Source organism: Cricetulus griseus, chromosome 3 (genome assembly GCF_003668045.3).
Source record: "Cricetulus griseus strain 17A/GY chromosome 3, alternate assembly CriGri-PICRH-1.0, whole genome shotgun sequence".
NCBI lineage: Eukaryota > Metazoa > Chordata > Mammalia > Rodentia > Cricetidae > Cricetulus > Cricetulus griseus.
This window is the reverse complement of record NC_048596.1, coordinates 141,735,123-141,749,429: the sequence shown is the minus strand read 5'-3', so window position 1 is coordinate 141,749,429 and position 14,307 is coordinate 141,735,123. Positions and strand designations below refer to the sequence as shown.

Sequence of the window (14,307 nt, the reverse complement as noted above, 5' to 3'; positions counted from 1 at the left end):
GGAAAACTCCACTTCCCTAAATTCCCAAAGGCAGAAGGGACAAATGGCTATTTATGGTGCCTATTAGCCTACCAGCACACTGGCCTCCTGGCTCTGTCAGTATTACAAGTACCTGTTACACATTTCAAAGTCCATGCTAGCATCCTAGCTCGGCTCCCCTTCTCCCCTACACTAACCCCCCTCCAGCTCTTGGGTGTCCCTTCCCCCAGCCACTCCTTCTCCTTATAGCCCTGCTATTTTTGTTCAAGCTCTCTCCCTCTCTCTCTCTTTGTTTTCACCCTCTTACTCCTCTCTATATTCCTCTCTCTGGTCTTCTCCTGCTTTTCACTGCATTTCTTTATTCTCTATGCCCTGCTATTCTCCTCTCACAGATAGCCCCAGCTAGGTCCAGTCTGCTGGCCATGCTCAGTATACTTCTTTCTCTTCCTGCTCTGGATTCTTGCAGGTGCCTCTGGCTGTTCTCTCTCTATATATCTATAATAAAAACCTTCCCCTTAAATGTACCGTGGAACAGTCATATCAGTTCATACAAAAGCAATAAAAACCGTTGGGCCTTCTAATACATGAACATGATGTATTGTCCATCCATTAAGCGTTTTCCCTAGAATTTTAAGGGTATAATTTTTGCTTTGAGGTCTTGACACATCTTTTGTTCATGAGTGTCTGGGCCTGTTCTAAAATGTTTTCCTATAAATGTTCGTTTTCTAAGTGTAACTAATATATAGAAATGCAGCTGTAGCAGCAAGGTAGATTAAGTCTTCAAACATATTTCTCTATGTTGTTTCTTAAATTGTATTTTGTTCTTTCCAAAGCAGATATTTATATACTGAATGATCCACAGCTGTATTTAACCCAAGCTAATAGCATTAGTTGTTTTCCTTGTGGTTGTTATTTGATGACTGGATATACATTGTGACACTCTTTTCCTTACGTGAATGCAGCAGCTGCAGGTGGTTCCACTTTTTGGAGATATGCAAATAGAACTGGCAAGATACATCAAGACCAGCGCTCACTACGAGGAGAATAAGTCCCGGTAGGAAGAGAATCTGCTGCCTGCTAGAGCTTCTTGCAGGGCCTTCTGGGCACCTCCATAGCATGCATTTCCTTATCTAAAGTAGTACACTGACATTCCCACAGGTGTGGAAACCAATGCCCTATATGATAGCTCTTGCCAAATGTGGCTGTTTATGTTTAAATTCATTGATAAAAGTACTAACCGTTTTAATTTCCTTAGTAAAGCAAACCACATTTTGAATGTTCAGTGACCAGTGACTAGTATATTGGGCAGTACAGCCTTAAAATATTTTTACCATTCTAAAGATTCTACCACACAGTGCTGGTTGAGAATATAGAAATATGAAAATAGTTTTCTACACCCAGTGGTGTGGTGAAACAAACCAGTCAAGCAACCCTGAAGAAGAGCAGGGATATGCATGTATATTAACAGAGTTTGCAAAATTGTCACCTGAGGACTAAACCAATCCAAGTCTATTTTTGTAAGGTCCCTAGAGCAGAGTCTGGTCTTAAATGCTTTCTAATGGAAACATTAAAAAAAAAAAAAAGGCTGTAACAGCTGTGGCAGAGACACTATGGCCCATAGGTCCTGAAGAACTCTGTCTCTGTCAAGGTTCTGTACTTACAACTTACTATGTGCATGCAGTTTTACTTATTGTACATTCCACAGAGCCATTGATCTGTTGAGTGCTCATACCTAGAACCAACCTGTATTTACCAATTAGCTGTGATTTAGACATTACATTTCTCCCTCAGGGGGTCAACAGACCTCTCCTAGTGAAAGCCATGTAGTACATCCTTCAGGATTTATAGGCCTCAGATGGTTTCTGACAAATATTCCTTTTTTTTTTTTTTAATAACTCCTTTAAAAAATAGAAAACTCATTGAATGCTCTTAGCACTACAAACTGTCTTCCCCTATTGCTGTTAATGCTGTGCCTAGGCACTATGCTGATGCCTTGGGTCATACAGGGCTTTCTCTCCATGCCCAGGTGGACCTGCACATCCTCAAGCAGCAGCCCCCAGTACAATATCTGTGAGCAGATGATCCAGATCCGTGAAGACCACATGCGTTTCATCTCAGAGCTGGCTCGATACAGCAATAGTGAGGTACACATCTACTGCACCCAGAGCCACATACGCACTCAGGAGTTGCTTTTATTCTTTTTTTTTTTTTTTAAGATTTTATTTATTTATTATGTATACAACATTCTGCTTCCATGTATATCTGCACACCAGAAGAGGGCACCAGATCTCATAACGGATGGTTGTGAGCCACAATGTGGTTGCTGAGAATTGAACTCAGGACCTCTGGAAGAGCAGTCAGTGCTTTTAACCTCTGAGCCATCTCTCCAGCCCCGCTTTTATTCTTTTGCACTCAAATATTAATATTAATTGCTTTTTAAATTGACCAAATCTAAATAGGGGAAGATCCCTCAAACCCAAACTGAAATACTTAAAAATGAACAGACAAAACCCTCATAATTGATGAATCAAAGCCTTATCTATATCTGCTAAGCTATATAAAGTACAGTTTTGCAGCTGGACAGTGGTGGAGCACGCCTTTAATTCCAGCACTTGGGAGGCAGAGGCAGGTGGATTTCTGTGAGTTCAAGGCTAGCCTGGTCTACAGAGTGAGTTCTAGGATAGTCAGGGCTGATACAGAGAAACTCTGTCTCAAAAAATCAAACAAAACTAACATTATTTACACACACACACACACACACACACACACACACACACACACACACACACACTATCTTTTCATCAGGATAGCATTGGGAGGGCTGGGACTGGTAGAACACTTGCCTAGCACATATATGACTGTTGAATGTCAGCCCCAGTTAAAAGTAGGATGGGGTGAGAGGGAGGGAGGGGGAAAGAGGTAGGGGCAGAAGGCGTTGGGGAAAGACAAGGAAAAAGAAATGATGATAGGGATTCCAACAAAAACTAAGGAGAGGATGAAGCAATGGAAACTAGATGAGAGGGAGTCTGTCTGGGGAAAGGAGAGGTTTTTTTGTTTTGTTTTTTTGTTTTGTTTTGTTTTTTTTTGATCTGCAGGCCTTGTCATGTTTAGAAGGGAAGTCAGTCCCAAGGCCTAAGGTAACTGGAGCCTCTAGGTCAGTACAGGGAATCCTCTACAGGTCTGGGTTGAGTTCATTTTCTCTGCCAGTTAAATAATTAAAAGCCAGGAAGAACCAAGTGTGACAGGTAGCATCAGGGGAAATCTCAGACATAGATTTCTGCCAGAGAAAAACACTTATGAAAGATGGACATACACACACGCGCGCGCACACACACACCCTACCTACCTGTAGCCATGTGAGTCATGACAGTACTCTGAAGACCAACACTGAGGAACTGACAGATCGTTTTCCAAGTGCCATTTTACATTCCTGACACTAGTGTAAAAGGGTTTTGATTTCTCTGCATGTTCATCACCTCTGGATAATGTCTGTTTGGGGCATTAGTTTTAAGGATTTTGGGTCTCACACATAGCCCAAGATAGCCATTAACCTTTAGCCTTTTGAGGGTTGGGATTACTACATGTACCATCACACCTGTCTTTTTATTTGTGATCCTGACTGTTGTGAATCTCAAGTGATTTCTGGCTGTGGTTTTGCCACGAGTGTGCTGTCAGGAGCATACACGAACATGTTTGTGTCTTCCTTCAATGTTAGAATTTATTGATTAATGATACATTGGCGAATTGTTGATTTTATTGAAAGCATTTTGCTGTGAAGTTCCAATGTCTTGATAGCTGAGGCAAAGGGAGATTGTTTTATTCCGTTCTTAATTTGCTTATATTAACTCCCAGGTCACACATTTCAAATCACATAGTCACTATATCTCTGTATATGTGTATATATAGGTTCCAGAATGGCCACAAAGGGTCAAAGAGGCTGTAGCAGAGTTCAAGTAATTCCAAGAAAGGAAGCCTAGTTGGAAGCAAGCCTAAGGCTGATAGACATGCAAAGGGCTCTTTGTGGGGTCAGAGGATGAACCCTGTGTGAGGTCTGCTGCAGGCACTGATGCTGCTGGGTCACAAGTTTGAGCTGAGCCTCAGGGTTGAGTCAAGCTGTAGAAGCAAGGTTCTGGACCACGGAGGATGGAGGGCAGGAAGGTCCAGATTGACGAAGAGGTTGCAGTTCCAGATGGCCAAATAAATGGACAGGTGGATGAATAGACTGTGTCAACCATGGGGACCAAGCTGAGCTGAAGCCCCCGAGACAGTTGGATTTTCTGTCCATCTCTTGACACACATAGTCAGATGACAGTCTAGGTAGGCTGTTCCTGTGCCATAATAGTTTTGTGTCTATATGGGATCTAGGTGAGGGATTTAAACTCTTTTCTTGGTCTGGTGTGCTCAGATAAGTTCTCAGACCTGCTTTTCCTCTAGGATTTTGATCTGTCCATGTATTAAAATAGTTTTTCATTTACTTTGATAAGTTTAGGGGATTATACCGTTTTTTACTTTTAGGAGTCAGGTGTTCCTGGTAGGCAGGGCTGTACAGTCTTCGATGCTGACCAGGTATCTGCATCAACCTGTTACTGTGTTTGCACTCAAGAGTCAAATGCTGCTTGTAGAATGAAGTTTATGAGGGGTTTTTTTTTGTTTTTTTTTTTTTTTTTGGATTTAAGTTGTCCCCTGACTAACGTTGTTGAGCATCTTTTCGTGTATTGATGGGCAGTTGTGCATGTCTTTTGCACAAATGCCTGTTCAGGGGCATGAGCTTATAGCTCAGCACTAGAGTGTTTGTCCAGCATGTGTGAGACTCCTCTCTAACACTGCAAACAAAACAAATAACAACAAACAACCCCAAACAACAAGAACTGAAAGTGGTGCTGACTTGTAATCCCAGCACTGAGGAAGTAGACAAAGATTGGCAGTGAGTTCAAGTCAGACTGAGCTATGTAGCAGACTCACTTGGTTTTGTTTGTTTTTGTTTTGCATATGTAACTTTGAAATAGATTCCTAGAGTAGGTTTTCTATGTTAGCTTTTCCAGGGGAGGTGAACAAATGTATATTCACCTCAGATAGTGCACTAATGATAAACCAGAGATACCATTCTATCCAAGTCTAGTTCATGAACTAATGAGTTTAACTGGGGTAACTTGCAGAAACATGGATGGTCTACGGACAGTTACATACTACCAAACCCAACAACCATTAACTGCTTACACATCTGAGGGGAGAAGAAGGGCTTCTAGTGGCTTCTTTACACAGCCCTCATGAGAGTTAATAGGTCCCCTGAGAGACTTCTAGAGTTCAGGAGGGCAAAGGGTGATGTCATACCAGAGAGCTGTGTTCCCACAGCAGTAAAGGGAACAAGAAGGGAAGCTTGGCGGGTTTCCTTTTAATGCCTTTGCCTATGTGCCCTAGGTGGTCACAGGGTCTGGCCGGCAGGAGGCCCAGAAGACAGATGCAGAGTACCGGAAGCTCTTCGACCTGGCTCTGCAGGGCCTGCAGCTTCTGTCGCAGTGGAGTGCACATGTGATGGAAGTGGTAGGCACAGCGTTCTCCGTGTATTTGGAAATTCAAGCATCTGAATCTGCAGCCAGTCATGGTTGGTTAGAAGTGCTTTTCCTCCAGAATTTGTCAATGTCACAAAAAGAGCCTCATCTTTTCAGATAGAACTCTCAAAGTTTGCCATTATGATCATCATTAAGTTTATTTTTCTACAGCTATTTCTTTATTTGAGGCAGGGAAAGAGAGCCTGCCAAGGCGCACCGGTGGAGGTTAGAGGACACCTTACAATGGCTAGACTGTTTACCAGTGCTCAAATTTGGGTCATCAGGCTTCCTAGCAAGTGTGTCTTTACCATCTCTCCACTTATCATTCTTCTGTTTTGACCAACATTTTCCTCTGTGGAGTTGTAACCATTAGTATCTTTAAGGTTTAGTAAAATGTTTCATTTCTGGTAACATAAAGATTTAAACAGCTGTAAGTTGTGTATGTTTTCCCTTTTAAAAGTTTATTTTGGTCAGATAAAAATTATCTAATTGAAAGTGTACATGGTTATTTGAAAGGCAAATTTTTGTTTTAAATACAAATAAGTTGCCTGAAGTTTTACTTAATCAGCATACAACAATTTGGACATTTGCTTGGGTTAGTTCTTAAGCCTGGCTTATATGACTGTTTGCTGTTTTTTAGAGACTCTGTGTGTGTGTGTGTGTGTGTGTGTTTGTGTGTGTGTGTGTGTGTGAGGTGAGAGAGAGAGAGAGAGAGAGAGAGAAGAGAGAGAGAGAGAGAGAGAGAGAGAGAGAGAGAGAGAGAGAGACTTTCAGAAAGCAGTATGTTTAATGGCTCACCTGTCAGTGGCCTCAGCCATGGTCTTGTCAGTCCAAAATCAAGTATTTTGCTTTCAGTGTGGAATATCTTTCCTCTTTTTGACTGCATCAGTATTCCTGGAAACTTGTACATCCCACTGACAAGTACTCCAATAAGGACTGCCCCGACAATGCCGAGGAGTATGAACGTGCCACACGCTACAACTACACCACTGAGGAGAAGTTTGCCCTGGTGGAGGTAAGAGTGTCTGTCTGCTTCCTGTTCTCTGTTGATATGGTTGTCTTGAAAGGCAAAGGGGAAACATGGACAGACCACAGACTGTCATTTGTGCTATTGCTTATATGGTAGGCAGCCCACTGCTTATGTCAGAGAAAGACTGAGGGGGCAGGGAGACTGTTTGTCAAAAATCAAGTGTTCGTAGGTTAATATCAGGAATTTCAACTCTATTCCATTGGTCTACCTGTCTGTGTTTGTGCCAAGCTGTTTTCAGGACTATAGCTCTGTAATAGAGCTTGAAGTCAGGGATGGTGTTGCCTCCAGAAGTTCCCCTATTGTACAGGGTTGTTTTGGCTATCCTGGGTCTTTTGTTTCTCCATATAAAGTTGAGAATTGTTTTTTCAAGGTCTGTGAAGAATTGTGTTGGGATTTTGATGGGGATTGCATTGAATCTGTAGATTGCTTTTGGCAAGATTGCCATTTTTACTATGTTGATCCTACCTATCCAAGAGCATGGGAGATAGTTCCATTTTCTGGTATCGCCTTTAATTTCTTTCTTTAGAGACTCAAAATTCTTACAGTACAGGTCTTTCACTTTTTTGATTATTGTTACCCTAAGGTATTTTATGTTGTTTGTGACAATTGTAAAGGGTGATGTTTCTCTGATTTCTTTCTCCACCAATGTGTCATTGGTATATAGTAGGGCTACAGATTTTTTTGTATCCTGCCACTTTGCTGAAGGTGTTTATCAGCTGTAGGAGTTCCCTGGTAGAGTTTTTCGGGTCACTTATGTAGACTGTCATATCATCTGCAAATAGTGAGAATTTGACTTCTTCCTTTCCGATTTGTATTCCCTTGATCTCCTTTTGTTGTCTTATTGCTCTAGCTAGGACTTCAAGGACAATATTGAAGATGTATGGAGAGAGTGGACAGCCTTGTCTTGTCCCCGTAGATATTGTTTAAATTTGACTTTGTCATGGAATATCTTGTTTTCTCCATCTATGGTGATTGAAAATTTTTCTGGGTATAGTAGTCTGGGCTGGCATCTGTGGTCTCTTAGATTCTGCAGCACATATGTCCAGGCCCTTCTACCTTTTAGAGTCTCCATTAAGAAGTCAGGTGTAATTCTAATAGATCAGCCTTTATATGTTACTTGGTCTTTTTGCCTTGCAGCTTTTAATAGACTTTCTTTGTTCTGCATGTTAGTGTTTTGATTATTATGTGGCCCAGCAGAAGGGGAGCACTTTCTTTTCTAGTCCAATCTATTTGGTGTTCCTTATGTATCTTATACCTTTATAGGAATGTCTTTTAGGTTAGGAAATTTTTCTTCTATGATTTTTTTAAACCATTTTGTGCCCTTGGGCTGGTATTTGTCTCCTCCTTCTATTCCTATTATTCTTAGGTTTGATCTTTTCATAGTGTTCCATATTTCCTGAATGTTTTGTGTCAGGAAGTTTTTAGATTTAACATTTTCTTTGACCATGTATTATTTCTTCCGTTGTTTCTTTACTGCCTGAGATTCTCTCTTTCATCTCTTGTATTCTGATAGTGATGCATCTGTGGTTTCTGTTTGCATTGCTAAATTTTTCATTTCCAGAATTCCCTCAGTTTGTGTTTTCTTTATTGCTTCTGTTTCCAATTTCTGGTCTTAAACAGTTTTATTTGTTTCCTTCAGTTAATTGTGTTTTCTTGTCTTTCTTTGAGGGATTTATTCATTTCCTCCAATTGTTTGTGTTTTTCTGAATTTCTTCAAGGGATTCATTTCTTTTCTAAGGATCTCTGCCATCTTCATATAGTTGATATTAAGGTCTTTTTCTTACATTACAGCTATATTGGGATACTCATGCCTGCTATGGTAGTATAGCTGGGCTCTAGTGGGTACATATTGTCTTGGCTGTTGTGGATTGTGTTTTTATGCTGGTGTCTCTGCTCCTGGGCTTGGGGTGATTAAAGGTCTAGGTGCTGTTTGCTGAATTTGTCTTTGTTTGGTGGCTGGCTTATTCCTTGATTTCTGTTTCCCCTCTGGCGTTTTGGAGCATGTGGTGGTTGTGTATTGCCTATTTTTCTGGCCTGTTCAGCTGGTGTGTTCACAGGGAATGCCTACTGGGGTTGGAGGCTGGGATACTGGATGAGTTGGGGGTGGGAGGAAGGTTAGAGGAGAAGGTCTTTATGATCCATTGGAGATGGGATCAGAGAGGAAAGGGAGAGCACAGCAGGTCTCCAGCTACAGAGCTGGGGATGAGAGTGGGAGGGATTGGATCTCAGGAGCAGTAGGAGAGGAATGAGTCTGCCTTCAGTCTACTTGCTGTCCTTGGGAGAAGCTGCCCTTGAGGTGAGCAGAGGGCACCTGCTGGTGTTGGAGCCTGAGACAAAGCAACAGGTCAGAGGAGGAAGGTTAGGCAGAGAGGAAGGCTGCTGCTGGGGTTCTGTGCAGCACTAGAGACAGACTGAGGGGGTTTGGCAGGGGCAGAGAGGTGCAGGTCTGCAGGCAGCCTGCCTGGTTTTCTGGCAGGTGTGGCCTGTGGCTTTCTCCTTCTGGTACTTTGGGAACTAGTCCTTAGGGAGCAGGCTTCAGCTCAGATTCATCTTGATCCTTCCAAGTCCTGTGTCCAAAGTATGTAATATCTTCAACAATAGGGACATACCTTCAGATTAGGGAGGTAACCAAGAGCAATAGCAATGGTCTGTATTGGGTTTTTCTTTCGGGTGGGAGAGTCTTGGAATCCCCTAACCAACAACTCAAAAGGAGGTTTCTTGTGTATAACTCTTGCAGGGAGCATTTATCACCCCAAATTACATTGCTTCATTTCATTTAAATTTGTGTGTGTGTGTGTGTGTGTGTGTGTGTGTGTTAGATGCATATACACCATATCATTTTCTGTTACATTTCATGTAAATATAAAATGACATGACATTTTGCACGTCCTGTTATATATCCATGTTTTTCGCCTGTCCCTCTGTAATCTTCTCCTTTCTGCTCTCAAATGAAAGCATCTTCTACCCCTCCACCCCACCCATTTTTCCCATTTCCTCTTCATAGTACCTGCTGTTCCTCTCTCTAGGGCTCCTCCCTCTGCCTCTTGCTCCCTTTTACTATCTTGGTTTCTGTGGTTGCTCCAGTTTCCTGGTACTACCTATGGTAACGTGTATTTTTTTAAATTCTCTATCTGGTCGTGTATATCTTATTTCTTTTTCCTTGGCCAATCCTGCTGGTCATTTGTCAGTTTCTATGATTTGTTTACTAAGCGGCTTTTGTCTTTGTTGAACACTAATTGGACTTCTTTGCTGTTTTATTAATTTTTTTGTTTTGTGCATATATATGTGTGTGTGTGTGTGTGTGTGTGTGTGTGTATGTGTGTGTATGTATGTATGTATGTATGTATGTATGTATGTATGTATGTATGTATGTATATATTTCTTCCCATATACTTTGAGTGGCACACTTTGCTATTCTTTTTCTAAGTTGTGATAACCATTCCATGGCTGTTACTTTCAGTCTTTGCATTTCTGATGTACATATTCAACTTCCAGTGTTCTTTTGCTTTCCTTCTTACTCAGTGCTTTTTAGTTTATTTTACATGTATGGGTGTTTTGCCTGCATGCATGTTTGTGCACTACTTGCGTGCCTATTGCGCATGGAGGCAAGAAGAGGGCCCTGGAGTTGGAGCTGGAGTTACAGATGGTTGGGAGTTACTATGTGAGTGCTGGGAATTGAACCCAGTTCCTCTGGAAAAGAAGCCAGGGCTCTTAGCTTCTGAGCCATCTCTCCAGCCCCTGCCCTATGCACTTTTTTAAACTAAGAGGTTTTTTGTTTTTTGGTTTTTTTTCCCCTTCTGTTTCAATCAGAAAAGCATAAATAGTTCTCCAGCATGAACACAGGAGAGCCCTACATGTGACTACAGAGAAATGTGTGGCACCTATGGAGCTGTCACAGTGTCAGAATTCAAGCAGTTGGCTTCATTTTTTTCTAGGCCCTTTCCACATGTATCAAGTCAATGTCCCACTGTTGTTGAACAAAGGGGATTTAATATGCAGACTCTAACTTCTTTTTCCTTTCCTGAATGTGTTCATATTTGCCTTTTGAATATGCACTTCTACATTTGAAGTCCATCAGGAATGGACATGATAGCAGGACATGGTGTCCTTGAATCAATATAATGCTGCCCTCGGGGTACTCATGGTGGCATGAAATGAGGTCAGTTCCAGGTAGGCACAAAGCATATGGAATCTTCTGCTGTGGGAAAGACGGTGATGGGCAGGGTAGCCTGGTACTAGAAAGGAAGGGAGCCAGGGAAGATAGGTGAGTGAGAGAGAGACTTTTTGCAGGCACTGAAGGACTGTCCCCGGCCCCCTTCAGCCTTCACTGAACACTGTGTCCTTACAGGTGATCGCCATGATCAAAGGCCTGCAGGTGCTGATGGGCAGGATGGAGAGTGTGTTCAATCATGCCATCAGGCACACTGTTTATGCTGCACTGCAAGACTTCTCTCAGGTGACCCTCAGAGAACCACTGCGACAGGCCATCAAGAAGAAAAAGAACGTTATCCAGAGGTCAGCCTCCCACATTGACACCTCACAGCCCCAAAGCAATGAATGGAGCTCAGGTTCAGATAGATGAGTATCTACTTTCATAAGTAGCTCAGTACATTTAGCTTCAACTCCTAGTCATAGTTTTGATGAATTACATCTACATAAAATGTGGTGAGTCCAATTGATAACCTAAACAGCATAATTAGTTTATTACTGAGTACTAAGGAGTTTAGAGACCAGAGTCAAGAGAATATTCTAGTCACCAGGTATTCAGGGATATAAGGCCCCACACCCTATGTCCCACAAATAATGTCTCTTTTAGCAATTTTCTTTTAGATTATCCAAAAGTCTGGCAAAAAAATGATCTAGATATGGTAAATCTTGAGAGATCTTGAGAGTTTTTAATGTAAGCTTTGTATATAAGTTGACTTTCAAATGTAAGCTTTGTATATAAGTTGACTTTCAAAGAAACCTACCAGAGTTCAGGAGAGTATAGTGTTGTTTTGCTTTACAATCACTTTAGATAATGTGGTTTTTAGCATTAACAAAATTCTGTTCTCTGTGTATATTCTGATTATAAAAGTCTTAAAATCTTTGATACCCCAGAAGTCTGAGAGCCAGCATACATGCTCACAAATATATATACACACACGTATATGGTGTTAGGAAACCACCACGGGTTCTTGCATATACTAGACATACTCTATCACTGAATCTTAAAAATCCAGAACTTTTTAAGTGACAGTATGATGCCACAGTAGAAAATTTACATCCTGAATTAGATAATTTTATATACAAAATTATTTAAAATAGTATATGAAATTGTCATCTGGCTATATGTGTAATTTGTACAAAAATCAAATTAGTATCCTACTTAGACTTGTGTCTTATCCCCCAAGAAAATTTACTATTATTCAGATATTCCCAACCCCAAACAAGTGTGAAACCTGAAACTCTCCTTGTTCCATCCTTTCAGATAACAGTTTTGTTGGAGGCACATTAGATATAGAAGTCTTTACCTTTGACAAAAACAGACCTGTCCACCAGCCAGAGAGTGTATAGAATTATAGAATGCATACCATACTTTGGGTTTTGTTTTGTTTTTTAAAGACAGGGTTTCTCTGTGTAGCCCTGGCTGTCCTGAAACTCACTATGCAGACCAGGCTGACTTCGAACTCAGAGATCTGCCTGCCCCTGCCTCCCAAGTGCTGGGATTAAAGGCGTGTGCCACCACCACTTGGCTGTACTTTGAATTTTATCCAGAGCTTCTCACATGAGGCTACCAGAGTAAACATAAGGTGTGTCTAGTTCTTGTAACCCACCCTTGAGTGGGGCTCCATCAGTATAGCCTGTTAGCAATGGGTTACATTTCCAGTGAGTCGAGACACATGTCTCCTGAGTTGTGTGATGAGTTCATGTTCCTGTTGGCACGAAGGAATGATTGGCCACAGAGAGGTAGAGCTCTGCTGTCTGGGTGGGCATTTGAGAGTCCTGTTCCCCCTGCCCTGATTTGGCTACCTGGCTTGTGTTCATGAAGTTAAACCTCGTTTCCTGGCTTATTGGTGTAAACTACCATCTTTTGGGACTAGTAGCACTTTAAAGAATGCACTTTTTTTTTTTTTTTTTTTTTTTTTGTAAGTCTTTTCATATGAATAGACTCTTAACTGTGTTCCTTCAGCTAGAGGAGCTTTCTTTGTGCCTTAGTTATTAGGTGAAGTGATGCTATGATTGCCAAGATCCCCGTCTGATAACTTGATGGGGTATTTAGTGTTCTGCAGGCCATCAGGAAGACTGTTTGTGACTGGGAGACAGGGCACGAACCCTTCAATGACCCAGCTCTACGGGGCGAGAAGGACCCTAAGAGTGGCTTTGACATCAAGGTGCCACGCCGTGCTGTGGGACCCTCCAGCACACAGGTTCTCATCATCTTCGACCTAGAACTGGGCTAAGGAGGGTTGGGGTAGGGGCGGGGGGAGATGAGGAAGGATTGAAATAGAGGTACCATTGTCTGCTCAGGCAAATTCTGTTCTGCCTGGGGCTTTTCTTCTCTTCTATACCTTGCCCAAGTGAATCTTAACCCTTGACTGAGACATTCCTGTGAGTATCTGGTTTGTTTATTTAATGCAGAAGTCATTTGATGCCATTTCTACTTCTGTCTGAAATATATGCCTGCATTCCCATATTCACACTGGGTTTCCTTTTTGATTTTTGGAGAGAGAGTCTCATGTAACCTAGGCTGGCCTCAAACTTTTGATCATACTGCCTCCACTTCCTGAGAGCTGGGATTAGAATATGCTCCACCACACCCAGCACCATTTTTCTATTTTTAATGAAAAGGGTCTTAATAGCCTTGGCTGGCCTGGTACTTACTGTATAGCTCAGGGTTAGCTTCAAACTTAGCATACTTCCTGTTTCAGCCTCCTAGAATTGCAGACATGTGCCCACACATCTGTGTTTCTCTATTGATGTTTAAATGTGTGATTGTAACTTCCATGTTGACTCTATAAATTGAGTGTTCCTAAAAATGAAATGTTGCTTTCCTATGTCGTGGTCTAAAGCTGCCGTTGCTGCCTTCTCTTCCGATGTATGTAGGCCTCCTTTGAGGTGCTTCTCACTGACTCACGCGGTTTTATATGCTCCTCTGCTTTGGAACCTGTCCCCTTTACACGTGTCTCTTAGAGGCTTCATAATCTCTATCCCTCCTGTAGAAAGGTACCAGCAAAGCACATGGCTGGGTCTGTATGTAACCTCCTGATCCAGAGCAAGGCCTTTGGCCATTCTTGGGGTCTGTGTGAGGCGTATCACTGCCCTCCGCTCTTCCATTCCATTTGCCTGTCCCTGTGTCCCCCACCCAGACCCGTGCATCATGTGACTAACGGCTCTCTCCCGCTTCTCCTTCCCTGTCTGTCCATGTCTAGCTCTTCCTGGTGCGCACTATGGCTGAGTCCTTGAGCTCTGCCGAGCTGCTGAGGCAGCTCAAGTCTCTGGGCATGGAAAGGCTCTTGCATGTGGTAAACGCGTTTCTGAGGCAGTCGTACACCTATCCACCTCTTTTAACCTTTGGTGGTAAGACATCGTTTGTTTTTCTTGTTGATGCTTATGGCACGGAGGTGAGCTGCTCCTCTACACATAGTTCATCCCAAGAAGCAGCATCTTGGCTCTGTGGATACCCAGGCCCTCTGGACAGCCTGTCTATGGCCAGCTGATTGCGGGCATGGGACTTAGACAAGGTGTAGTGGAGCAGTTCTTCTTCTA

At 42.2% G+C, this 14,307-nt stretch overlaps 1 protein-coding gene across 1 annotated transcript in view; it reads left to right on the top strand.

The window, feature by feature from the left end:
- The window catches only part of Cyfip1 (cytoplasmic FMR1 interacting protein 1), a 50,352-nt gene that overhangs the window by 13,648 nt on the left and 22,397 nt on the right, over nucleotides 1-14,307 (top strand). The window contains 8 exon segments of the mRNA XM_027404747.1: nucleotides 942-1,033; nucleotides 2,006-2,123; nucleotides 5,398-5,520; nucleotides 6,418-6,543; nucleotides 10,907-11,073; nucleotides 12,821-12,968; nucleotides 13,971-14,207; nucleotides 14,210-14,306. Coding sequence (XP_027260548.1) covers nucleotides 942-1,033; nucleotides 2,006-2,123; nucleotides 5,398-5,520; nucleotides 6,418-6,543; nucleotides 10,907-11,073; nucleotides 12,821-12,968; nucleotides 13,971-14,207; nucleotides 14,210-14,306 — 1,108 coding nt within the window.